Source organism: Desmodus rotundus, chromosome 6, assembly GCF_022682495.2.
Source record: "Desmodus rotundus isolate HL8 chromosome 6, HLdesRot8A.1, whole genome shotgun sequence".
Classification (NCBI taxonomy): domain Eukaryota; kingdom Metazoa; phylum Chordata; class Mammalia; order Chiroptera; family Phyllostomidae; genus Desmodus; species Desmodus rotundus.
The window spans coordinates 100,797,881-100,825,250 of record NC_071392.1 but is presented as its reverse complement, the minus strand read 5'-3'; the positions used below and the strand labels follow the sequence as shown (position 1 = coordinate 100,825,250).

At 51.7% G+C, this 27,370-nt stretch overlaps 1 protein-coding gene across 3 annotated transcripts in view; it reads right to left on the bottom strand.

Annotated features, from left to right (window-relative positions):
* Positions 1-27,370, bottom strand: part of ATP9A (ATPase phospholipid transporting 9A (putative)) — a 105,359-nt gene that overhangs the window by 34,268 nt on the left and 43,721 nt on the right. For all 3 annotated transcript variants that reach the window (XM_053925982.2, XM_071221734.1, XM_024559877.3), the window contains exons 7-14: positions 26,439-26,533; positions 23,244-23,324; positions 22,401-22,476; positions 17,537-17,613; positions 16,144-16,304; positions 15,257-15,399; positions 14,170-14,282; positions 6,892-7,104 (exon numbers count right to left, since the gene is read on the bottom strand). In XM_053925982.2, coding sequence (XP_053781957.1) covers positions 6,892-7,104; positions 14,170-14,282; positions 15,257-15,399; positions 16,144-16,304; positions 17,537-17,613; positions 22,401-22,476; positions 23,244-23,324; positions 26,439-26,533 — 959 coding nt within the window. The remainder of the gene's footprint in view (positions 1-6,891; positions 7,105-14,169; positions 14,283-15,256; positions 15,400-16,143; positions 16,305-17,536; positions 17,614-22,400; positions 22,477-23,243; positions 23,325-26,438; positions 26,534-27,370) is intronic.

Below are 27,370 nucleotides of genomic sequence, written 5' to 3'. Positions count from 1 at the left end.
CAGCTGTAAACCACCTGGGACAAGTGTCCATGATCTTCCCTTTGTACCTGGGAATGTGCGCTTGGGAAATGTGCCAGACCAGGCTCCCGAAAGAGCCTTGAATTCCTGTCGAAAGCAGGGACGTACTACCGTGCGAACACGCGTGTATCTGACCTCTGATACACACTCGCAGTATAAACACTCCCGCTCACACAGAGTGGCCAGTCGGCCCTAACCCAGCCTTTCGAGACGGTAAATCTACCCAAACCTCAGGTACCCTTCCCCTGAGTAGGAGACTCCCCAGTGCACCACGGGGTGGTTGCAGGTTCGAATGCCCACAGGGTTGGGCAGGTGGCAGACAGGAGAAGGGCGGCCCTGCAGGGGCCAGGGGTAAACTGAGGCAGCGGCCACCCAGCTCACAGGTTTTAAAATTTTTTTTTGAAACAGCACAGAGCAAACAAATCAGCTCTGTGTGTTTAAGAATCAGAGGATTAGATGGTGGAATAAAGGCCACTTGTGTTCCCGATGTCCTTGATCCCGCATTTGAATTTCAGGCCCCTGTCACTGAACTCTGATAATAATTAGTATCTGAGAAGGAAGAATGGCATCATCGACAGAGAAATGTAGCCATTTCAAAAGGACCACTCACCAAGTGCATGCTGGGCCAACACTAATGCGTGGGGCAGAGCTCTGTGGCCCAAGGATGGGCTAAGCCCCCGGCTCATTTGACAGTTTTCTACAGGGTCCCTAAACCACTCTGCCCTGCCTTCCACAGCCCCCCTCTCTTCCGAGCAGTCAAACCCCTGTTCTCAGACCCCCACCCCCTCGGTTAATCAATAACACTGATGGAGGAATTTTTCCTTGGTCCCCACCTCTGTGCTCTGACCTCACCCTCAGGTCCGAGGGGGTGGCGGCGTGGTGGGAAAGCCCCGCCGGGCACCTAAACCTTTCTAAGTCCACGCAGGTGGGCTTCCGGGGTCCAGTAGATGAAGGTTTATTATCGACAAGCCCAGAAGCTTCCCACGATGTGAAAAGAGGGAAGCTCCACTGAGCCTGGAAGAACCCAGACTCTGACCGTGGGCTCAGAACAGGGCACACAAGGGGACTAGACAGGTAGGAGTCACCGACACTCTGGACCTCACCCAGTATCTCCCAGAGTCCCCCAAACGCAGGTGCGTAGCTCTTTGCAGCACTCACGTGTTTAGAATGCACTTTCAACCCACTGCCCGTGGGTGAAAAGGCAGTATCGCGGGGCTGGGAGTCCAGCTCTGGGCATGAGCTGCCTGGGTTTCCACTTGCCGGCCATTCGGCCTTGGTTGACCATGTCATTGGCAAAATGGCACAGCCAGGTAACTAGGTGGTAAAGGGTGCTGAGAGCCTGGTGCCCGGCACAGAGCAGGTATTCAGCAGGTGCCTATTTCTCACTGCAGTCAGGACCACCACTGTCCTTGCTGTCTCTTCTCTAAGGGCCTGTGAGCTTGAGGGGGCCAGCCCCCCGCCCCCTTCAAGAGGCCAAGTGCAGCGATGATTTGCCTAAAGTCACATGGCTCACCAAGCCAGACCTGGGAAGTTCCCCGCAGCCAGCACCGCAGGAGGAAGGCACACCCCCACGTTTGCACATGTATCACACGTGTGGCCACACAGGTGTGTGCAAAACACGTGTGTCCCACATGGTGCACATGCCCGTGTGCAGTCTACACGTGAACGAACACATGCATGACAAAACATGCATGCTCACATAAGTCCTAAAGGACTATGAAAACCATATGACTTTCTAAAGGATGTATGTTACTTAACTCACTTTACCTTCCTTCGACAGGACAATTCTGTATTACAGAAACCTAAAATTACGTTTCTACACATCTGCATAAATTTGGGAAAATCTATACCAAATCATAAATAGTTGTCATCTCTAAGAATTACAGGTTATGTTTATCAACTTCTTTTTGGATCTACAATGTCTACTTTTTCTAGGGAGAACATATGTGCTTGGGATTTTCAAAGTTTAAGAATTTTTTTTTAATATGAAAGGATTCATGGAAAAAACGAATCAGTGAGTCACAGGGTTGCTCTACCTGCATCTCCTTGACTCATACCAAGAAGCAGATACATTAAAAACTGCATCGCCGCCACGATCTCTCCCGTCCCTACCACCCCCCCACCCAGAGGCTCCCCCATATCCTGCAGATGACAGAGTATCATCGGGGCCGAAGCCTGCCTGCTCGATTAGATCTCTTCCCTCCCCTGGGAGCTACTGTACGGAGGGCCCCTCGGGCTGTAATCAGTAGCTGAATGAAGACCCTTCAAGGCTTCCCAAGCGGAATGTGCACAGGAAACAAATTTAGGAAACCCTGCTTTCTGTTACAGGAAAGGAGCACAACCCCCACTGGCAGAAAGCACTCGGGCTGCTCCAAGGCAAAGCGAACCCTGGCTCCTCTATGGATTTCATAAACTGACCTTGCCTTGACCAGCGATGCTTTATGGATATAGAATTTCAAAGGTAGGATTCTAGACGCAGCCACGTCTGTGGGGAATCCCACAGGGATCTGGGAACGGCACAGCTTTCCGACAGACCTGGCTCTAATGGAGCTTTCGCCGACCCAGGGTCACGTGGTGTTTCTATTGGCATTGGCACAGGTTTGCCATTAGTGGTATGTGGCTTTTGAAATCGTCTAGGAGGCTGGTCAGTAACATACCAACAGCGGCTATACCTTTTGTTAGTAGGATTATGGTTGACTTTTTTTCTCACCTCTATTTTCACAACATTCTGCCATAAACTCAAAACAAGTGCGCAACACAAAATAATTAAGTTGGGGGGGGGAGTACCAATAAGGTAACACTGAGCCCTGTGAAGACACCAAAGGCCAAAAGAAAATACATACCACCTTTTTTTTTTTTCCAGACATTACATAAAAAAGCAAGACCAGTCTGAGCCCTAGTACAATGAATGGACAGAAGGGGTGAAGGACTGCCCACTACAACTGACAGGAGCTAAGAAGCACAGAGCACTCGTTCCGTGAAAGACTCGCCCTCATGGAAAACTCCATGCACAGCCCAACGACACGTCTCTCAAAGCTCGGTGGGGCCAGAGGGTGTGGGACGGGCACAGAGGGCGTGGGACGGGCACGGCGGGCTCCACACGTGCCTCTCAGTAGCCGACCGGGGTAGGAAAGCTCAGGGGCAGGAGGAGGACCGATCAGATCCCCAACATCCGGGACTTGTCCAAATGCCACCAATCCCCAGACGCTACTGGTTCCCAGCCTGTCAGTACCAAGAATCTGGCCCTTCCTCACGTCTACTGTTCTGTGGAACCGTCCTCCCATTCCCAAACGGAAAATCGAGATCGAACCGGCTAAACCTGGAGCAACAACAAACCTCCAGTCGCGATTGCTCGGGTCCAGCCTGAGGACATCGGTAGGGTCACCGGTACCTACAGTCCCCACATCTTCTCTCATTCTGCACAGTTCGCACCCTGGCTTTCGGCCAAGGGTCACCATATTTTTCACCCCTAAAAACCCTGGTTCACATGTCCATGGTCACAGGTGAAGTGGGCGTCACAGCTTGAACTGTCCCACCAACACCAGGCAGGCTGGAAGGAGGAGTCTCCTGGGGGACACATTCCATTGCCCCCCCCCCCAAAAAAGAGAAAGGAGTGACAAGAGGCAAAGACACATTCAAGAGTCCTTTCATTTTCTGAGCTTTGGGGGGGACTCTGTGGTATTCCCTCAATTTCCATTAACCAGGGGCTCGCCGATCTCTCAGATGAGTCCAGACCTTTGAAACACTTCGTGTGCCAGAGAAGCCCCCTCCTTCCTAACATGAACCACAAATATAATTGGGAGTCCTGTAACACTGGTGGGAGAGTACAATCGTTTTAATTGTTTTTCTCTGGGAAGCACTCTGGCCGTTTAGATCCCGGGCCTGAAAAATACTCATTCAGTTTGACCCACGGGCTTTATACTGACCCCCCAGCAAGCCTTCCAGGCACCCCGCCGTGGGTCCCACGTCCCAGCTACACACAGGCATGACGACGAGGACAGCGGCTGGCCCAGGTGCGGAGCTGAAACTCGAGGCTGGGTGATCAGCTGTCTCCCTCCTGCCACCCCGGCGGGATCATGGGCTGCCGTCCTGTCCGAGGCGTAGCCCATCGTAGGCACTCCAAAATGCCTGCTGAATTCGTGACCCCAAGCACACCACTGCTAGAAACACTAGGTTTAAGGACGCTCGCTGCGACGTTTAGAAGTGGCTGAAAGTCAGAAATACCCTGAGTTCTAGGCACGTGAGAACAGTTAAAGGGACCGGGATACACACAGGTGCAGTGATTCAGAAAAACTGGGTTTTTTGAAATAATATTCAAGAGCCCCGACCCATGTGGCTCGGCTGGTTGGGTGTTGTCCTATGGAGAAAAGGTCTCCCACTTGGTCCCCCATCAGGGCGCACGCCTGGGTTGCTAATTTGGTGTCTGGTCTGGGTGCATACAATTCTCTCCCCCTCTTTCTCCCTCCCTTCCCCGCTCTCTAAAAATAAATAAATGAAATATTTTTAAAACTATCAATATTCAAGAGAATTGGGAAACAGGCACGATAAAATGTTAAGTGAAAAAGGATGCTACAAAACCATACCTGTATTAAAATTCCCATTTTTTATGAAAAAAACTGTAAAAAACTGGAAGGCTATGTATCAAAATGTCCTCAGGGGCTTCTGGAAAAAAAAAAAAAGGGGGTTAGTAAAAGGATTGAACTTGGGCTCTGAAATCAAAGTCCCCAGGTCAGAACCCTGGCCCAGCCCCGGAGGGGGCAGAAGTCCTACAAAGGACAACAGTGGCTTTACCAGGAAGAAACTCTGGAGACCCCATCTTGGCCAAGGGACCAAAGGTAGCTTCTCCAAGAGCGGGGCACGCCCACGTTGTGTGTCTCCTGCTAACACGCCGTGAGGCCAGGGCCGCGCACGCACAACCCCAGCACACGCCAGGCAAACGTCAGGCAGACCCGATCGGGAAGCGTGCTTGTGCACAGTCACGGGCCTGCGTTCTGGCAAAGTGCGGGGCGGTGAACACCCAGGCAGGCGGAGGAACTGCTTCCCGACTGAGAGACTCCAAGGGCGTGGCAGCTGAATGCAGTGTCTGCTCCTGCTCGGGACCCTCACCAGGGGAAATTCTTTTGGCAGGTTTGGGGCGGGGGGTGGTGCAGGGAGGAGTGTAAAATGTAACTTAGCAGCACAGTCGTTGCAATCTGCGTAAGATCTGCAGGTTAGAACACAGTACTGCATCAACGCTCATTGCCCGGTCCGGATAAATCTCCTCGGTTTTTAGGTAAAAAAGGGAAACATTTTCAAGAGTAAAAGAGGATCGTGTCTGAGGTTGACTCTTCAAAGAAAAAAAGGGAGGATGATAAAGGAAAGGTGCAAAAATGTTAATATCGGAAGAATCTGGGAGTGAAGGTGGGGTAAATGGGAATTCTTTGTCCTAATTTCACATCTTTTCTGCAAGTCCGAAATTATTTCAAAACAAGAAACTTTAAAAAATATCCCAGTGACTGTAGGCTAAAACCTATCTTCTTCCTACCTCTGAATTTTCTTTTCTGAACACGGCAACAGTAACAGTGCTGCTTAGGCGCTGGGGCAATTACATTGTACACCGAAGGCACGTCAGATGGGACCAAACGCTCTGGGAAGGTTGCCTATTGTTATCCTTTATGGGTGAGATTGCAATCGCCCCGTTTTCCTCTTTATTGTCTTCTGAAATTTCCAAATTTTCTACGCTAAAAAAAATAAAATAAAATAAAATAAAATAAATAAAAAAAAATCGCTCCCTGGCTGGTGAGGCTCAGTGGAGTCAGCACCAGCTTGCAAACCAAAAGGTCACCGATTTGATTCCCAGTCAGGCCACATGCCTGGGTTGCAGGCCAGGTCCCCAGTGGGGGGCGCATGAGAGGCAACCACACATTGATTGATCCCTCTCGTCCTCCCTCCCTTCCCCTCTGTCTAAAAATAAATAAGACCTTCAAAAAAAAGGTTAAACATACAGTTACCATGTGACCCAGCAATCCCATTCCTAGATATACACCAAGAGGTGAAACACACGTGTACCCAAATGTTCACAGCAGCATCGCCCATTATAGCAAACAAACAAACATACACACAATCCAGTGGCCACCACCCAATGGATGGATAAACGAAACGCGGTGTTCTCCACACAGGCAAACTTCTCACCCACACAGAGCCACGAAGTTCTGACACATGCGACAACACAGAGAAGCCAGGCACAAAGGGTCCCCTACATATGTTTCCATTTGTGCGAAACGTCCAGAGAAGGCGATTCTGCACAGACAGGAAGTGGGCGTGGTTGTCGGGGCCTGGGGGAAGATGGGCATGGAACGCTTCCTGTTGGGGTGATGAAAATGTCCCCAAGTTCAGTGTGGTCATGGTTGCCTAACTGTGACTGTACTTAAAAACCACTGCCCTATGCACGTTCAATGGGAGGCTGTACGGTATGTGACTTTTATCTTAATAACGCTGCTTGTTTTTAAGGGGCTGGGGTTTCAATGGGACTTCGTGTCCCCTGTATGGGCCGGCCACCTGAATTACAAACAAGATCCCGTGCACTTTCCTCTGGCCTCACCTCCTTGATGCCAGAGGCACCTCCCTTCCCTGGACGTACCAGCAGATGCTGCCACATGTCCCAGGGACACCAACACCACCCAGGTTTAGAGCTGAGCAGAGCCCTCAAGTCCATCACCACTGTTTCTAGGAAAAGACCAAGTCCCGCATGCATTTGAACATGTATGTGCCCAGCAGCCCCGCAGCTCCCTGGCTCCAGTCCGCCCTGCCTGGGAAGCCCCTTGGGGGCCACGCCTGCAGCCCGTGGGAGACAGGCAGGGCGTCTCTGTGAAACTGCACCTGCCCAGGGCTTACCTCGTCTGGGCTGGACGCCTGGTACACGCGGCACGAATCCTCGTACTGCTTCTCGGCCTCGGCCTGGTCGGTCACGCCGTTGGACTCGTACACGGGGGTCACGTTGTGGCAGAGCGCGATGGCCTTCACGGCTTCGTGCACTCGGCTGCTCATGGTCCGCCGCACCTTGGTGGTGACTGTGGGGCCCTTCTGAGCCGGCGGGTCCTGGGGTTGCTACAGGGAGGAGAGAGGAACAAGGACGGTGACCAGGGGCACCGAAGCGTCGAGAGGGTGTGGAAGAACAGCCAGGCGGGGATCTGCTCTCCCCGCTGCGGGTCTAACGGGAAGCTCAGGCACGTCCACAGTGACACTGCGCTAAAGGGCATGAACTGTCAGGGAGCTGACCATTTATGCTTGGGGAAGAGAAAACATGCAAATAATTACAACGTAGTGAATGGGGGCGATTCTACCTGTGAACAGGTAACTCTGTCTACCTTTGGGTGGGGTGGCCTCCCACAGGCAGGGTCCCACCGCACTGCGAGCGATCCCACTGTTTCAGACCAGGGCTCTCAGCCTTGGCACTTGGGGCAGACTTTCTCTGCAGTGGCACAGCCCTGTGCGCTGGAGGGTGTCTACCCACACCTCTGGCCTCGCCTCCTCGATGCCAGAAGCACCTCTCTTCCCTAGACACAGTAACAGATGCTGCCAAATGCCCTGGGAGACCAACACCCCCCTTGGTTCAGAACCACAGTTTTAAATGTACACTCTTTGGTTTCAAATAAAAGACAACAGCCTTGGCCGGTGCTCCACAGCGATATCGGCCATCAGTACACAAGCAACTCGGGGCAGGGCCGGGGACAGTGACAACAGGAATGACACCTGCCTAGTGAATGTACCGCACAATGGTGCCTAGCCCTGCACTTAAGGTAGGCTTTCAAGAGTAACATTTTTTAAAGAGTACTTCTGTACACGTTCAGTATTTGCTTTCCACGCAGATGTCAGACCCTTAACCTGCCTAAGCAGCTGTTCCGTTGCTAACACAACCTTCACCATCCCCTTGTTCAAACCTTTCAACACGTGGCTGAGCCTCCTTCATGGGTTAAGGCTTGGGGAAGATGGCGTCAAGCAACATGGGAAAAAGAGTACTACTAAAGGTTAACACAACTCTGAGCTTTATTCCTGGATGGGTTGTGAGAAGTCACATCTGCCCCCTGGGCCTCAGTTTCCTGCCGATCAGAGGAGTGGGCTCCGGGGTGGGGTTCCACCCAGACTCAACACCCGAGGGGCAGGAATTCTCAGGCACCCCTGCTCAGCATCCCCAATGTGGCAGACAAGCAGCCCACTCCTCTCTACGTTACACAGTGGGTGCCATGAAGGCCTTCCTTTGAAAAAGCGTTCCATTCTATCTGGGGTGGTCCAGTGGGTTGGGCATCGTCCCGCAAACCAAAAGGTCGCTGGTTCCATTCCCGGTCGGGACACATGCCTGGGCTGCAGGCCAGGTCCCCAGTTGGGGGCGTGCAAGAGGCAGCTGATTGATATTTCTCTCCCTACCTTCCCCTCTCTCTAAAAATAAAAAAATAAAATCTTAAAAGAAAAAAGAAAAAAAATGGTTTCTGTTGCCTCAGAATATAATAAAAAATTAAGACCACTGAAAAATGACTACTGAGCTTATGGCAGCGCAGAGTTCAATCAAACTGAGATGCCTTCCCGTGGCCCACAGGGCCATTCTGATCAGGCCCCGCCCCTCTCTGCAACCTCCTTTCATGACATGATCCTCCCCATTCACTCTGCTCCAGCCATGCTGCTTCCTGCCACAGGGCCTTTGCACTTGCTGTGCCCTCTGCCTAGAACACCATTTCCCAGACCTCTGTGGGGCTGGCTCGCTCTGTCTCATCAAGGAGGTCTAAATTCAAGTGTCCGCTCCTGAAAGAGCGCTTCCCTGGGCCCCCTAATTCACGTTACCCCACTTGCCCTCCCCAATGGAAGTCAAAATTCCTGTGGGTTACTGTCCTCACTGTCTAAAAGTGGTTTGTTTACCTGATGACTGTCCTGTCAGACCATGAGAACAGCAGCTTGTTTGTTGTATCCCTAGAAAAATAAACAGTTTCCTGTCCCTAAGGAGGCGGTGGGAGCCCTGACTTGACATGCATTGTTTTTCCAGCTCCAAGAAGAAATACATATCCAGCGAACCAACGTCAGGTCCAGATTTTAAATCACAGTTTTGGACAAAGGACCTGCAGTGGTCCTCCCGCCTCTGCAGCTGAGTCCCAGGAGCTCAAGGTGGTTATGGACGCACTGGGTGCTCCATTCCGTTAAAACCACATTTTATCCAAATGGAGGAGAAGCGACCCGATCTTTCAGAATGAATCGCGTTTTATACCCGTGAACACGTGGTCGCCCAAAATAGAGAACAGATGGGATACGGGAAACAAGAAAATGGCTTTCGTTTAATTTTTTAATGCTATTTTTAGCGGTGGCATTCGACTCCTCGGGTAATTAGACAATCACTAAATTATTCTTGTCATGCAGGCACACAGCACTCCGGCTTCCTGCTCTGCTAACCTCTGGTGTCAAGAGGACATGAGTTTCACTTCCAGGCCAAAGGGCACTGCATGGTAACAATAATTAGAGTAATGAATCAGAACTACAGTTTAAATGAATCATTATTGGCCAAGTGCTTTTGATTATGAAGAATTTCACTCCCACATTATGAAGAGGACCAGCGATGTCCGGGAAGTTTCTCACAAGCGGGGAGCCTAAATCCAGAACGCTCCTTCCTAAGTTCTGTAACGTATGTTCTAGGCACCGACGTGCGCCTTCATTTTCGCCCACGTTCCTCAGCACCTGGACCAAATTATGACTTAACACGAGGGGCAGTAACGAGGCCTTTGACGAAGTAATTGCTCTGGCCAGCAAGTTTTAGTAACAGCGGGTCTGAAGGCAAGGCCGAGTTCAGGGCGCCCTTTGCAAACCTTTGGGTTTTGTAAGCAATCTGACCTCATGTCTATGGAAGACACACTCCCACTAATATTTCAAATGTGGGGTAACACAGGGAGCCCCGATTTTTGCAAGGACCTCCCTTTCAGATCAGGGGACCATTTGACAACCGATCAGAAGATGGGGGTGACCGGCCCCGACCCACAGGCCACTGGTTTAATGTCCCAGATTCATTTATTTCTCCCTCAAATTAACGCATATCCCCTTTCCCACTAAGCTGCTTCAGGGAGAAGGGGTCATAACAATCGATTCTGAAATTCTAATTGACGAGTAAAAGGCTCATTCGCACACCAAATGGCGATCCACGGGTATCATTAAGGCCCCGGTAATTACCAGGGGCGCTGCCAGTGTTGGTAGTAGGGCCCCGTCTTCAAACACCCTCACATTCCCCATATGGAAGAGTTTCAGATTGTACAGTGTTTATCTCTAGCCTCCTCCCCGTAGGCCCTTTAACCTGCACACATTTCTTCTTACTTAAAAAATACCAGGGGAAAATCAAAACAGATGTGGCATCCACAGAGGCAGGTTACGAGTCTTTCTGCCCTGGGGGAAGCAACCACTGGCCCTCTTAGGGAGGGAAGAGGGTGGCAGAGCTCCAAACAAGGTCAGGAGCGGGGAGAGGAATCAAGAGCTCCCTGCACAAAGGCCCCTGACGTGGGCCCTCAGGTGGGTACCTCATGCCATCTAATGCTTCCGAGTCATTCTACAGCATCCCGGCCACCCAATGAGACTCAGGGAATTGATGAAAAAGAGGCCCCCAGGTTCTCATTAGTGACCCAGGGCAGGGGGGCATTTCCCACCGAGAGCTCCATCCTGTAGAACAGGAAAGATCAATACAAAAATTAAATACAGAGTCGCCACGAAGATCCATTTCCTTTCTAAATGCAATTAAAACTGCACCCCAACTCCATGGACGTTCATAGTATTCATGGATATTACAGATGGGCAGCGATTGGTATAAACACACTACTGAAGAGGATGAATTCCTGTTTTGATAGTCCCACTTGACTCCCCAAAGAAAGCTCAAAGCTGATTCCTTGTTAACCTCAAAGGGGCACCTCCACAGAGGCAGGCTCAGAGCTGCTAGTTCCAAATGAATCAACTGAGTTACAGGCTGTTGAAGTGACTGAATAAATACAATGTTCGCTATTGAACAGTAGACATCTCAGAGCACGACCAAGGCAGCAAGTTTCAATGCCTTGAAATTGAACCCCAAGGGTCACAGGTTCAATTCCCAGTCAGGGCACGTGCCTGGGGTTGCAGGCCAGGATCCCAGTAGGGGGTGCACGAGAGGCAACCACACATTGATGTTTCTCTGCCTCTCCTTCTCCCTCCTTCCCCTCCAAAACTAAATAAACAAAGTCTTTAAAGAATTAAAAAAAATTTTTTAAAGACTTAAAAAGAAAGAAATTGAACCCCAGATAACACAGGAGTTCGCCCCTTGGGTGATTCTGCCCCACCACTGATGGGCGAGGTTGCTACAAACATCTAGATGGTAGAGGGCAAGGACGCTGCTAAAACCCTAAAATGGCCTTGACTGCTATAGCTCAGTGGGCGGGGCGTCCTCCCACAAACTAGAAGGTCATTGGTTCAATTCCTGGTCAGGGCACATGCTGGAGTTGTGGGCCAGGTCCCAGTTGGGGGCGTGCCAGAGGCAACGATTCTCTCGCACATCGATGTCTCTCTCCCTCTCTTTCCCCTAGAATGCCCAGGACAGCCCTCACAACAAAGAATTATCCAGCCTGATATGTCATATGCCGAGGCTAAAAAACCACAATACAAAGCCTCGGATGCTACAAAACCAAGGCCAGGAAGTGGGGGAGGCCCAACTGCACGGGTTGGGTCCTGTCAACTTAAAATTTCAGTATGATGTTCATTGTGGATTTCTGCATGAATTTTGAGTTTTGAAAATGTTACCTTAGGCTATGATTTATTTTGATTACTATGTTTTTGGGGGGGTCATCCCATTAAATTTTGCTCTCAAGGTGGATACCCCTACTTTTCTTATCCTAGTTAGTCCAGGCCCTATTATAAAACCATTAAAAATGATCAGAATCATTGACATGAGTGAAAAAAGGAAGTTGGATGGTATTATTTTAACAGGGGTTTCTTAACCAGAAACGCTTCTCAAAAGGAATAATAAATATGTTAAGAACTTTAAGAAATTCAGGTATTTGGTCCCCCCACACCTCAAGAATGCAAGAGGGTCCAGTTCAACTCTAGTTAAAAAGAATTGCGGAAATATGATGCCTTCTTATTGTAAAGAAACACAGCCCTGGCCGGCTGCTCAGTTAGCGGGAGTGTCGTCTTCTGCACCAAAAGGAACTCGATCTGGGACACGGGAAGTCAGTCTGGGCAAGGTGAAGGCGTCGGAAGCAGAAAGAAACGGGAAACTCACAAGTCCACCACCAACACACGCATTAAAAAGGAACAGGGAAAAGAGCTCCGCGAGTTCCGATTCTAACGACAACCCTAAAACAGTATCAAGAGACAAAACATCAAGTGAAAGCTGACAGTTCACAGATCAAAATGTGTGGAATAGTATCAATTACGATTTTTGAAAAGTCTGAATTTACGAGTACAAAACAGCTTGGAGGCCCTCGCAGAAGTGCTGGTCTGGGTCTTCTATGAACTGGCAAATCCATGGAGACAGGAAGTAGCCGGGTGGTTGACAAGGGCTGAGGGAATAAGGAAGAGGGGTGGGGATTCTTCTGGGGGTGAGGGAAATGTTTGGAAATCACGTAGTAGTGACAGAAGTACAATGTTGAGAATATACTGGAAAACACTCAGAACTGGTACACTTTGAAGGGGTAAATGTTATGGTTGGGGAACTATAACTGGATTGTGGTTTAAAGGTACCAACAAGTAAATAAGCCAGAGGGGAAAAATCACCACATCAGAAGCCTGTCCCGGTTTGATCTCAGAAGGTATTGGCCACTTTCCTGCGGTTTACTTGGGCTTGTAGCAATGATCTGAACCTTTCCTGCCGGAATCCTTTAAAACCACCTGCCTTCTTTCTGAGGTTACTTCAGTTAAATGACCTCCCACAAACCCCTCACCTGGACACTCCCTCAACTGCAAGCCACATGTCAATGTTCTGGAAAAAACCCGCCGTAGAATTCCGACTCCTCCCGCAGAACACCCCAAGAGCCGGAGCTGACAGATGCTGGTCTGGGGCGTGGAGTGGGGGGGTCCCTGGGTCAGTCTCAAGACTGTGAGTAAGATTTAAACGCTGCTTTCATTTAGAAGATGAAGCTAAAATGTCGGTTCTGGAGTCCACAGATTTAGGCACTGATGTTTTGAAAAGTGAGGGCGCACCTCAGGTTCCCGGGGGGCGTTCCCAGACTGTTGTACTTTGGGGCCGCCTGGTTCACCTGTTGAAACTGGGCCTGGGGATTCTGACCGTCCCCGGGGATCCAACCCTGGGGTGCCAAGTACCACACCTCACACAACACTGCTGTAAAATCCCAGTAATAAATTCTGAAGGTCAGGTGAATGGCGATTTAATGGGCTTGAGGGAATCTTTCTGGACTGGTGCGTGTATTCTGACATCGAATTGTGCTGATGGTTCCGTAACTCTTTATAAAAAGTCATCGAACTGTACAGTTACCATAGCTAACTTTTACGGTATGTAAATTATACCTCAGTAACGGTGTAAAAAAAAGCCCCGCAGGAAAGCCTCCATACCTCCCGTCACGAAAGTGCTCACGTGTTTAAGGGCACCAGGTGGGGGTTTACAGGGAAGGGGTGCTGTAATTCCGGGCTCATACCAACCTCGAAATGACCTAACCCCACGACACTTAGCTCTTTTAAACCCACGGCCAGGATGGGCAAATCAATTTATGAGCTTCACTAAGGCAAGGTGAGAAGTTAAAGTTCACAGTAAGAAATATCGTTTTCCGACTCTGAACACTTTGGTTACCTGTGCTGAACCAAAAGCGGACCATAAGCGCTGAACTATACAAATATCCTGAGAAGGAACGGCTTCTGCAAACACCCCAAGCTCTTAAAATACCATCCACATGGGCAAGGGCATGTCTCCTGCCAGGGGACACACCACGTCGGTGAGACTGTCTGATACAGTCATCGGCGGGCCAGGGGTGCTGAGAAGGGGGCGGAGGGGGTTTCAGCCTGGAGCCAAGGAGCATGACAAGCCACACAGTGAGCCCTCAGGACAGAAGTCTCAGCCCCCGTGAGGACCGTGCAAGGGGGAGTCACACAGCATGCTGAGTTGTATCTCGATGGAGGTGTTCATAAACACCAAGAACTGGTTCAGGCAGCGAAACAGAAAGCGGCAGGTACCTGAGTGTAAATGCTGAAGATGTGGCTCTGCACCTCGTCCATGGAGTCCAGGCCGTAGGCCACCGTGCCCAGATGCAGCCGTTTGAAAACCATCTCGTTCTGGGTCAGGGTTCCTGAAACGCGAGGCAAACGAGTGACCGGGCCTACATCCTGGAGCTGTTACTAGCCTTAGCAGCAATGACAGATCAGTTTTGTTCTGGGGTTTTTTTTGGGTTTTTTGGAGCGTTTACTATATATCACACTCTGGTTTTAGCCCTGCCCCTGCTGTTGCTGTGGGGCTTTGCTGGCCCAGAATCCAACTCCGTCTTTTGAAAATGGCATCCTAGGTTTCCTTGGGGAAATTATCCGCCCTCATTTCCTGGGATGGTCCAGAGGGAGTGTCAATCAGGGTGCCTGACCACTCTGCTGGCCAAGAGGGTAGCACGTGACACACACTAGTCCAATCAGGTTCTATCTTGAAGGATCCTGAACTTTGAGCAGACAGAGACCTGCACCCCACAGAGACCACCCAGGGGTCCTGACCCTGCCACATCCCGAACTTCCCTGATTTCTCTCCTTCCTGACGCCCGGTTTTTCTCTGCTCTGGTGAGCCACTCTGGATCTCTGCAATAGATTCCCTTTCATCCTGGGCCACTAAATGGTAGAGACGGAGGTGAAACTCAGTCCTCCCCGCTCCCCAGTGCTTGCTCTTAACCACTATGATACCAAACTGTGGAGCAGTAATTTGGGGTACGAGGTAAGGACTTGAAGCCAATCTGCCTGAGTTCAAAGGCAGCTTCTAACAAATCGGTCAACTTTTGTTTCATTTCTTCATCTGTAAAAATACCGGGTGGGATAAGGAATAACTAAGTAACTACATATAAACACCCCAGAACAGTGCTTTGCACAAAGCAAGCAGCATCGTGTAAAGCTTTGTTGCTATTATCATCACCACCACCGAGTAATCACTCTTCATCAAAAGCCGGGGAAAATAAAAGAGCAGCAGCATATATCTCTATCACCTTCAGAAAGAGGATCCACACACCTTCTCTCACACTGAATCCTGGGGGTGTGGGCAGGGGAGTAAGTAGGGGGGCAGGACACTCACCCGTCTTGTCGGTGAGTAAGTAAGAAATCCTTCCCAGCTGCTCAGGGATCGTGCTGGAACGAACCACAGTCCCCGGGATTTTTGAATCCCTCCGAATCACCCAGCTGTACACGATCTTGCCCATGTCCAGGTTCACACGCAAACTGGTGAGAAAGCCAGAGCAAACCGGTTAACCGCAAGGTTCCTTGTGCCTTCTTTTGTAAACAACAAGGACTCGACCTACATGTCATTTGGGCCACAGCGTCTGGAGTCACTCCCTGGAGAAGCCACTGCCGGGGCTGAATCCCCAGACAGAGCTGGAGTCAACTCCGCTGTCTACTCCCACGAGAGCCACTCGCCATGTTCAGGGGCACTCAGCGTGCACACACCTGCTATGCAAGCATTCCCACCATCCACCTCCGCAAGTGTTCCACCTTTTCCGAACTGATGTACTGTAATCTTTGGCTACTGTGCATCTTTGGCTTCTTTTTCATGATAATCTATTGCTTGTGTCATTTTTAAGCCATTTATGCAGCCCTCAAATGAGGCAAACAATTGGCATGTACTCCCACTGCTCACCAATCACAGTATTACTTCCTGTTGAGCCCAGACTGGGGCTCAGGACCCTTCTCAACACACACTCCCCACAGCCACTACCAACCTCTTGGAGCTGGCCAATGAGATGAACTCCATCTGGCATCCCTACCGTGGACTGGGCGAGGCACGGCAAGACCTTCCAAGCAGAGAGTCATTCAAGAAAGGATGGATCGTGAAGCCACATGCTTTTCGGATGCTACAGCCACCAGTGTGGCTCACGCTCCCGACCCTGACTGTTCCTGGTCCTCGCTCAGCACAGGGGCCAGCTGGCAAAGACAAGACACCATCACGGCACCCAAACACAAGCGCACCTGATGGGAATGATGTTGGAAAACAGGAGGAGGAAGCGGATGATCTGTAGGTACCAACGACCGGCAAAGTGCTGGAGGGCCACCATGACCAGGGACACCACCACCAGAGCGCCGAAGAGGATCTTTGTGAGGCAGTTCACTTCCAGGTCGAACAGGCCAATCTGGGGGGATGAAGCACAAAGGGGAGCTTGGGATTAGCGGGTGCAACCCACAGCCCACCTGGAGAATGGTCCTTCACCCATGAGCACCTCCACCCAGGTGAGACAGCGGGACCCATCGATCCCTGCAGCTTTGGTTGAGGACACTCAGCGCCGGGGGCTGGAGTCCATAATAGACATCCAATCCAAGGGACCTCAAGGAATTCTGCCATCAGGTTTTTCGTAGTGACTTAAGAAGACTTAGACTTGGAAACACAGAAGCAGGTTGCGGCCGTGCTTACTGGGGCTGGGCACTGCTCCTCGCTCTCCTGCACGGTGACCTGAGAAACAACTCAGTCCTCTGCTCCTAGGACCACCCCACACGCTGATGCAGACGTGCCTGAAAGTTCGGGGCCCACGCCTCTGGGGGTTCCCGCTTTTCAGGCGCTGCATGAATTAACATCATTAGTTTGATAATTACCTATTTATTTTAGTGTGTATTTTTTTTAATTAAGTAGCACAGCAAACCCATAACTTCACATAAATATGGCCTAAGATAAGGCAAGAGCATCGAGTAAATGACATTTATAGTCATTTATAGTTGTCATGGTGGGGTGAAAACGGCCATATTGCAGCGTCAGAAGGAAGTCATTCTGCACTGTTCTGACCTAGAAATTGGAGGAGGGGTGGGGCTGGGAGGCAGGGCCGCTGTGAATGAGCCATCTCGGAGTCACTCAGCAGACTGCAGACCCGGCCCCGAGTGCCGTCAGCGGAGGGTTGAACCCAGGCCCCCCGCACACTCAGGAAGCTCCAGCTCACAGGCAGGTGTAAGGGTTAGATGAGATGAGAGTGAAGCACCCTGTGTGACACCTGGCAAACAACAGTTTGCTTTCACGTAAAAGCTTTTAAAATGTTATGTACATTCAAAAATGGAAATAAAATGTTTGGGTTGTAAATTTTTTTTTATTTCAAAAAACAAAATTAAATTTAAAAAATAAATACAGTAAATTGTTTAAATTGTATGTATTCACACACATATGAACACCTACTTGTGTACTGCAGGTGTCATACGTGTACATCTGTATTGATGTACATGCGTACAAGTACACAGGTAGACAGTAAGTTTGCGTAAATGAAATAACACCGTCAGTGCCCCAGTCTTTAAACCTGGCTCCTCAGCCCCGGCGCCAGCCATCACAGCACATCAGGCTGCAGGCCTGGAGAGCAGGAGGCGCGTCCCGGCACCGCGCACGCACCTTGCTCCGAGGGTTCGAGGTGTTCATCACACTCCGGAGCTCTCTGCCCGTGTACAGCACGACGCCCACGACAGTCCCTGAAACGAGAGCAGCACAGCGCAGAGAACCGTCAGGGCGGACCAGTGGGCTCAGAGCCTGCACCCCCTGAAGGGGCGTCTTCCAAACCCAGTGCCCATGCCGGGAGCGTGTGGCGTGCTCGCGCTGGGGCCGACCCGCGACCTACAGCCTCACTGACCAGGAAGGTAGTGGCCGGCCATGTGCAGCAGCTTAAGCTTAAATTTGATGAAAACGGAAGTCAAGTGCAGTTCTCCATTCACTGGCCACATTGCAGGTGTCTGAGGCCTCACGGGGGCGGGTTGGTTAATGCCCAGAACACTGCTACCTGCATAAACTGTTATGGGGACTTACAGCACGCCACCCGTCTTCTACACTTTTTAAAAATTTCTTTATTCTTAGAGGGGAAGGGAAGGAGAAAGAGAGGGAGAGAAACATCAACTCGTGGTTGCCTCTTGCATGCACCCCCACTGAAGACCTGACCTGGCCCGCAACCCAGGCATGTGCCCTGACCGGGAACCCAACCAGTGACCCTTTCGTTCACAGGCCAGCGCTCAGTCCACTGAGCCACACCAGTCAGGGCTCGCCCATCTTCGTACAGCGCCTTCCTGCTGCAGCATCTGACTCCCTTCAGCTTCTATGTCTAACTGGCGTGTCTGCGGGGTGTCTGTCCAGGTGACAGGGCTTTCCCGAGAACCATGCCCACCCCCTGGGACAATACAACCCAGTGACGAATCACAGAACTGTGAAACAAACCATTTGTATCCCTGTCATAGCAAAGAAAACGCCAAAGACTGACACCCAGACTTAGCCAAGAGGTGGAGGGTAGGATCCTGTCGTACTGCTGTGGGCAGGAGCACAAATTGGAACAACCTGTTTGGGGGGAAACTGACAATATCTACCAAAAATGTTTCCGTGTGAGCCAAGAAAATGCTCTACACAGCGGGGAAGGGAGACAGACAGACAAGGAGAGAAGCAAGAAACGGTGACCATGGGAATGCTGGGCGCTACGGTGGAGACAAGCTGAAGAGCTGGGACAGGAGGCCGGGGAGGAGGGCGAGGCTGCAGTCGGTTCTGGGTGTCAGAGGAGCTGTCTCTCAGCTCAGGACCTCAGAGCTGAAACCCGAAACATGAGGAGGAGTCATCCCTGCCAAGCTCTCAGGGCAGACCCCAGGAACACAAACAATCGGTCTCTGCTGGAAAACGCAAACACCTAACCTCCTCTCCTCTGAGTAGTCCCGGCAGAAGGATATTCAGAAACTCTGAGAGACACAAGCCCGGTCTCAGTAACCCCAGATGAAGGGCTGGGCCTGTGTACCCTGGACAAAGACCCCAAAGTCCCTCGAGTTGAATGTTTAATGCACGCGGCATTCTGCCGCCGGCAGATGGCAGGCTGGGGGAGCTCGCTGGCCGCTCCCGGGCAGGTGGCCAACCCCGGTGCACACAGGCCTGTTGCCACGGCAGATGGTGGGACCAGGGGAGCCGAGCCTGGGCTGAGCTCACTTACTACACTCTTGGTCTTGATGCCCGATGCCCAGGGTTCAAGAAGTTTGACAGGAAACTCACAGAACTCTCCCCTGTTTCCTCCCGCCTCTTCTGAAATCTGTGTTACTAACAATAGCTCCCAAAGGGAGGGTCCCTCACTGGCATCAGCCAATCTCAACACCTTTAATGCTGAAGACAGCCTTCCCCTCAACATCTCCCTGTGCTCAAGACCAAAACTGCCACCAGGAGATGTGACCACGGCCTCATGCCACAGAGAAAGCACAGGCCGGCACAGCGCTTTCAAAGTGTTGGTGTTGAATTTGTCGGCAACTTGTAAAGACAGGAGCTTTCGTGAAAACAGTTGAGGTTTCTGGCTTCTCCTGGAAAACTGGAAGATCTGGTGACACTGGGCCTATGCGCCCTGTGCGACCCCAGCCTCTCCGGCCCAGCCCTCAGACCCCTACCTCCTACGCTGTCACCCCTGCTGCCCCTCCTCACCCTGCTGTCCTCGTCACCCTCCGCAGCCTGCAGACCACGGGCCCCTCTCCGACCTGCCAGCCGGCCCCTGGCCAGTTCCTCCAAGGCCATGATGGTCGGCATTTCATAAAGTTCTTCCTAATTCTACACAACAGCGTGGTCCTGGGGTCAGGCCTCCCAGTGACCCCTTTGTTCCCCGTCAGCAATGAGAAATGCCGCACCCCAGAGAGCCAGCGTTCAGCAATGGTTAAGGCAATTAGGCACTGCTGTGACACCCGAGCGTGCGGTCACAGGACAAGTCCCACTGAGCAGGGGACGACGATCAGCCAGGCACTACCAAACTCAGACTGCCAGGTACGCAAGGCACGACCTGCACGCTGGTTGCACACAGCAGGGCACTGATCCACCCACTACAGATTTGTGGGGGAGGGATGGGGGAACCCAAATTGGTCCCTCACCACTGAGAGTCTCAGAAGAACTGGACAAGGACACCTGGCCTCTGTCACCTCTAGGCCACCTTTTCTACCAAGCCTCCCCACCTCTTCCCTAGCACTGCCCTGCTAATGCCTCAGCCTAGCAGCTCAGTGCCAGGTTACCATGGCAACTGCATCCCTCACAGGTTGATGCTGAACCTCCAGTACCTACCCTGGCAAGCTTTATTATAGTTTCAACTGCCAACTAATAAGAGCAGAGTGACCAAGACACAAAAGAGTTAGATTCTACAGGAAACACAGATGCAAAATGCCGTATAATTAAGATTATTCTTGGCGGCCATTTCTTGAGTTGAGCACCAGAAGGAAATGACTTGCGCTTAACTCCATATTCACTTTAGAGTCAGACTGCAGTGAAAAGCCGGGGAAACTGAGGCCAGCTATGGAAATGCTAAATGGCCAGCTCCGCAGCCTCCCTCCAAAACATACACCCACTGAAGCGGATGGCAGGCGATGCCAGTAGATCAGGCGGAATCCCTGCTCTCTCTCCTCCTACATCGCTAAGCACAAAGAGATTATTAATTCAAACAAGTGAAAAGAAAACGCATGTTTTAACTCCACAATGCACTTCAAATGAACTGTTTCAAAATCTTTTCCCCACTCTTCAAGATTCCAATATGCCTTGCATTCACCTCCTGCCAGGAGATGACCGCTCCGAGGCTGTGTGACCTTAGGCAAGTTGCTTAACCTCTCTGAGTGTGCATTCTGCATCCCACTGAACGTCCTCATTTAATGTTGTGAGACCAATGGCAGCAAAGCACTCCATAAATGAAGAAGATGGTTGTTCATTCCTGAGAGTTAAGGCTGACAACAAGCCTTTCTACCTCACTCCCTCCGCCTCAGAATTCTCTGCCTCTGCACCTCAATCACTTGCCTTTTTACTGGTGTCAGAGGAATTTCATAGAACCTGTTTCCTCCCCCTCCTCTTCAACGTGCACTAAACTTACAGTAAACCACAAACCCCAGGAGAGTGGAGACCAGGGTTTTCTGGCACACCACATAGAGCCGGGACCTAGCGAAGGAGACTGGCATCATAGATACACATGTTTGATCAGGAATTGCTTCAAGGAAAGAAGGAAAGCAGGAAGGAAGGAGAGCAGAAAACCACCAGAATGAAACGAGACGGGCATCTGCACAGGTTCGTATTACCGAAATGTTAACATCCTCAAAACAAGGGCCAAACTAAACACATCAAGGCCATCAGAAGCCAAGGAGTGGCCGGGCAGTGGCCGGGCAGAATCTTAAGGACCAACTCCTCACATCTGCAGTCACAAGGGGACCTGAGAGACGGCCCAGAGGACGTGGCCAATGCAGGCAGGCGGAAGAAAAGAAACACGGCGAGGACCACAGGCAGAGCTCATCTCCGTCCATCTGAGTTAAGTGGTGCGTCTGTGGATGGTGACACCCGGCTGTCTGGGCTCTCCCTTGTGCTGGTCATTCCCTTCCCTTGTCATACCGTATCCAGGCTGCTGTACCAAGAGCCACAAAGGGCCATTACACAGAGGCAAATGGGTTAATAGGAAGGAGATGTTGAAAGGGGAAAAATGGGTTCCTCCCATAGTAAAGGCTGAAGGTTGCCGGTGATGAAATTATGTTAACGATAGTCTATGTTATTATGTGTTACATACTATATACTAATAGCTGCACAACGAGTTCTGCTTCTAGAGTTCGAGTCCCAGCTCACCTTTTACCTGCTGTGTGACCTTGGGCAAGCTACTTAACCTCACTGAGCCTGGGTTTCCTCATCCACAGAATGGGGACAATACTGGCACCCACCCTCACGGCACCTTTGGGAGGGCTTGTCACACTGCATGACAGACGGGGCGGGGGAGCCCACTGATATCAACCAGGGCTGTGCTCGACCCCCGGGACCCCTTCTGTTCAGTCTTGTCCCAGTGCTCAAAACTGAAAGGCACCCATCCCCACGCCACCCTGGTGTCCCCAGTATCGAGGCTCCAGCTCAGGCCCACAGCCCCTTTCAGCGCACGTAGCCCCTCGCACCAGGAGGCACAGCCCGGCAGCCCTCACGGCCACAACTTGCAGCCAGAACGTCCAGGAGGACCCCATTTCTGGGACAGATTAGCATGTCAATCTGCAGGGGCAATTAAGGGCCATTCCCGGGGCGGACGCTGCAGAGAAGTCCGCAGGCTGGCACGGCTGCTCCTCTCAATGTCTCTAAGTGTCGGAGGGGCAATTAGATGTCAGCTGGATTCCCTGGAGGTGCCGGAACAAGTGGAAAACACCGTTTGACCGACGACTAATTGTCCCAACTGACAGATGATTATTCTAATTGCACGAGAGGATTTTCCTCCCCTTTCAAATTGCTACCACGTTCCTCGGAGAGGGCGCCTCCTCACCTGACGCGATGACGGTGCCGGCCCAGAGCGCGTTCTCGATGCTCAAGCTCTCGCTGATGGCGGGGTCGCTGTCCTCCTGGAAGAGCCCAAACAGACACACGTGTGTCGGGCCAGGTTTTGACAGAAACATGCAAGCTGTCTCTACCCTGTTCTTCTCCCGACGGGCAGAGAAGGATGATGAGCCCTGGGTAGACACCCCCAGCTTGGCCAGGAGAGAGGGGGCTACTGGTCTCGGGGTGCCCCCCTTACCCCCGTCCAGAGAAACACCTGAAAAGACTGGCTTGTGATTTAAGAAGGACAAGCCTCTAACACGGAAGAAGAGTTTTATCAGGTGAGAACTACAACGCAGAAGCAGATTGAACAGGGATAGTCTTACGCCTTAGAGAAAGACAATGCGGATGTTTACTGTGGGGTCTATATATCTCTTGTCCCTGGCTCCTGAAGTAACTCAAATCCAAATTTAATTTCCACTCCAGATGGTTGAGAAGTGGCTTAAAAAGTGTAACAATGGCAGGCAGGAGTCGTAGAAATAACTGAGGACGGGGGCCCGTCTGAGGGAGACAGGAACTTCCAGACATGAGCGTTAACGTGAATCGTAACAACACGTATGTGTATGCTGTCGGGTCATTCCAGCTGTGCAGAGGCCGAAGGAAACCCCAGTGGTGTGGACCCCACCAAGAAACAACGTGTCGGCTTTCCAGGCGGGATGTCCTTCCTAGGGAATCCCACCCCGACCCCCACCTAAGCTCCTGCCCCACAAAGGCCTGTGCATGCTAGCCTGGGGGCTTCCACGGCGAGCACACACTCTACGACCGAAGTCCACGGCAAGCTGCGCTTACTTACTCTGGTAAACGTTCCCACAAAATTGTGGATGTCGATGTTCGGCTCCTCTGCGTAGATATACGATCGAATCTGAAGAAGATCCTGTTCCACGGAGGTAAGAACAAAGTCAGTTTATGATGAGGGAGATTTCAGGAGCCAGGCAGCCACTGTTTTTCAAGAGCAGCTGCATTTCCTGAGCTGAGCAAACAGGTGCTTAATTTTATGGGGCAGGTGGGAAAAAGAGGGGAAACCTTCCATTAAGTAAGTTTAGGAAGTGCCACGTGCAACAACCCAGGATGCTGAGAGACGCGACGGTGAAGATGCTGGTCCCCCAACTGTGCGACGGCACAGAACCCCTGCGCTGCGCTCTGGTCTAGTGGTTTGCTCATGGCAGTGAACGCGCTCGCCCACTCAACAAATGGCTGTCGGGCACCTGCCCCATGCAAAGCCCTGGAAAGGGCAGAGGTGAACAAGTGAACGAGGACACCTCGCACCCACTAGGATGGCTGCTGTCAAAAAAAAAAAAAAAAGCAGCAGCAGCAAGTGCTGGAGAGGGTGTGGAGAACTGGAAGCCTTGTGCAACCGTTGATGGGAATGTAAAACGCTGCCACTGTGGAAAGCAGTATGGCAGCTCCTCAAAAAAATTAAACCCAGAGTTACTGTTTGAGCAGCAATTCCATTTGCTGGAAATTGAAAGCAAGGTCTCAGAGAGGTACTCGTACACCTGCGTGCACAGCAGCGTTATTCCCAGCAGCCCAGAGGTGAAGGTGTCCACCCAAGCGTCCCCTGGCGGGTGAGCGGATGCACAAGATGTGGTCCATCCACGCAACAAGGTGCTGCTATTCAGCCTGGGGAAGGGAGGACGTTCCGACACTCGCTGCAGCGCCGATGACCCATGAAGACATTATGCTACTGAAGTGAGCCAGTCCCAGAACGACGTACACCATACATAGGGCTCCACGCACACGGGGTCCCTAGAGGAGTCAAGTTCACAGACCCGGGAAGTAGAATGGCAGTCGCCAGAGGCTGGGGCGGGGGGGGGGGGGGGGATGGAGGAGCTTGGTGGTGGCAGAGCCCCAGTTTTGCATGAATCTCTGAAGACGGATGCTGGAGATGGCTGCACCACAGTGTGAATGGACTTAGCACCACTGACCTACCCGCTTAGAAATGGCCAGATGGTAAACATTCTGCTATATAGATTTTACCACGATTTTTTAAATTGGAAAATAAGCCAATCAGGTGGCCAGGCAAGTCCTGGCCCCAATACCCCGTGGCAGCAAGGGAGTATCACGGGCCACCCCTCTCCCAGGGCCGGAGCGTACTGCTGACGACCTAGGAGTCCTCATATGCGGAAGTGTTCACACTGTGGCCTCTCTGGCCTCCTAAGAAAAGGTCCAGAGACATATTCAAAGTAAAGGGGGAAAAAAGTTGCAGAATAATTAATACAGAATCCCATTTATGTACAACCACACTCCACCAGCAAGTCCACAGCTGTCTGTGCCAGGGAGTTTGCTGCGAAAGGCCTAGAAGGATTACCACTGACTTCACATGACCCCCCAGGGGCAGAGGTAAGGTCTGGGGCAGAGGCTGTGAGCAGGCAGGAGTAGCCAGCGCTTTCGCACAATTGGATTTTTCTTCTTTAAAGAAACAAGAATGTATTCACATATTACTCAGGAAACCTTTCACGCAATCTGTTACTCTACACCTTTGTTGAAATGCTGCTTCCCACTCAGACTCCTTGGGCCACAAAGGCTGAGAGATCCCAGAGGACAGAGAGCTCTCCGGGCCCCGCCCAGGCCTGGGCCAGATGGGGGGCAGAGAGTGTTTATGAAACTGGGTGATACACGCAGACATGCTGCAGGACAGGCAGGAAGCTTCGCGATGCCAGGCTCCAGGCTGTCTCCTTAAAGGGACACCCACAAATCACTTTGAGGATCAGAAACCTTTCTTTGGAGAAATCTTACCAGAAAGTAGAACACATTGCCCCCCCAAAAAATCAGAACCCCTAATTAGAACTCCTGAGATGTTGAGCCCCATCTCATGGGCACAACAGTGCCTCCTGCAGGTTCCCAGGAGCTCCTGGCCACAGTGAGAAGCTCGCTGCTCTAGAATCCCCACTTTAATGTGTAGTAGTAATAACGGCACTCTTCCCTCGTTATCAGCAATGAAAAACTGTTAGTACCAGGGCCACGCTCGTCGTTGTGCTAACTCCACTAAGGCAGAGACCTTTCTCCTGCTCACTCCTTCCTTCTGGGGGTGGGGGTGGGCGGGGGGGAAGCAACAGCACCAACCAGTGAGACCACAAGCCCCGGAAAAGCTTGTGTGTTCTACTTAACTCCTCCAGACCACTGGGGGGGGCGTATGTTAGCCTCTGGGCATTTGAATTACATCCTGTGATTTTGTAACCTGGTGCAGAGGCCATACCCAACCCACGTGCCTTGTGTTTGAACCTACTCTTTGGCTCTCTTCACCCTCCCTCACTCTACAAATCATGGTGTAACTCAGGGCTGGTGGGGAACTGTGGCACCCTGGGGAGCTTTGAGCTACTCTGACCACCCCTTAGAGAGAGGGCCCACATGCTGTTCCACACATGGGTATATGCTGTTCCACGCACTGGGTATTAAGCAGTGAACGAATGTACTGGGCAGAACCCGGCTCTCAAAGACACTGCCTTGGAGGGAGTGGAGTGGGAATGCAGGGAGAGGGTGGTCAGAAACTGCCTCCCAGAGGAGGAGACATGTGACCAACACCCAAGGATGTGATGGAGATGCTCAGCCAGCACACGATGGGGTGTGACTGTTCCCAGGGGAGGACACAGCAAGGACGAAGATTGGGCATCAGAAGCACACCTGACAGAGAGGCTGGTGTGGCTGCAGCCAGTGGGAGGGGGGAGCGAGCTGCGAAGCCTCCGGAGGTCCTGAGCAGAGGGACGACATGCTCTAGGGCTTACTTTTACTTTTATTCTAGGTACTTCAAGGTTTAAGATTCTGAGCTTCCCTCGGAAGAGCTCCATCCTGCACACTAAGTCCGTGCTTCACATGACCACAGTACTTGGAACTGACCAGGGCTCAAGGCTCCCCAGGGCCCCAAAACACCCCAGCAGCCCCATTTCACCTTGGACCTCCCATGCCTGGCCCCAGGGGACACCTGAGTTTGAGAGCCTGGCCATGGCCGTGGCCGTGGCCAGTCCGTGCCTGGGCAGGGAAAGCTACTCACAGAGGCCGTGGGGAGCCTCTGCGTGCAGGCCACCGGGAGCCGCAGCTTCCAGTCCGTCTCCCCATCCAGCTGATCCGTCCGCAGAAAGCAAGACCCTGTGGAAGGAAGGTGGGGGCCGTCCACTCGCTGGCAATTCGAGAGGCCTTGCCCCTTGGTGGCTCTGGGGCCTTGTACAAACAGCCAACAAATGGCCAACCACCAAAAGGGAAAGTAAACATGTGCCCCATTTCCCACTCCCTCCATAAGCTCTAGGGTCAGAGAGATCTGGGTTCAAATCCTCGCTCCCCCACTCACTCGCAGTGGGAGCCTGGGCTTGCTTCTTGACCTCGCTACCCCTCAGTGTATCCTCTCCGGGACAAATGCAGACCTCACAAGCTTGCTGTGAGGGTTCAGTAGATGACAGCAGCTGGCATGGGATAACCAGCCTTCCAGTCTGTTCTGGGCAGGGGTCAGGAGCACCTTCTCAGGGACCCGGCCTCCTGGGTTCAAGTCCAGGCTCCACCACTTACTGCTAGCTGCACGCCCTCTCTGAGCCTCAGATTCCTCGAGTGTAAACGTGAAGATAACCAGCACCAACCTCATACCGTGAGCACTAAAGGGCTGGTCCACGTAACCTGGGGAGAACTAGGGAAGTCCACTGTTAGGCCGGCTGGCGCACTGCAGGGCACGCGTGTGGGTCTCACACCCGAGTCCGAGCTGCTGGCCAGCTGTGTATTTCACCAGACAATGTGCTGACTTCGCAGGCGCTGCAGTTAAGACTTCTGAGGACTCTCCAGCAAGAACACTTCTAATCTTTTGGGGGAATTTGGGGTTTTTTTGTTGTTGTTGTTGAAGAAGGGGAGAGAACCTCAGGGACCCTAATGCACAACATTCCATCTTCAGGGACCAAGACACAAGAACCAATCTGAGGGCAAAGCCGCAGTTTTTAAAAG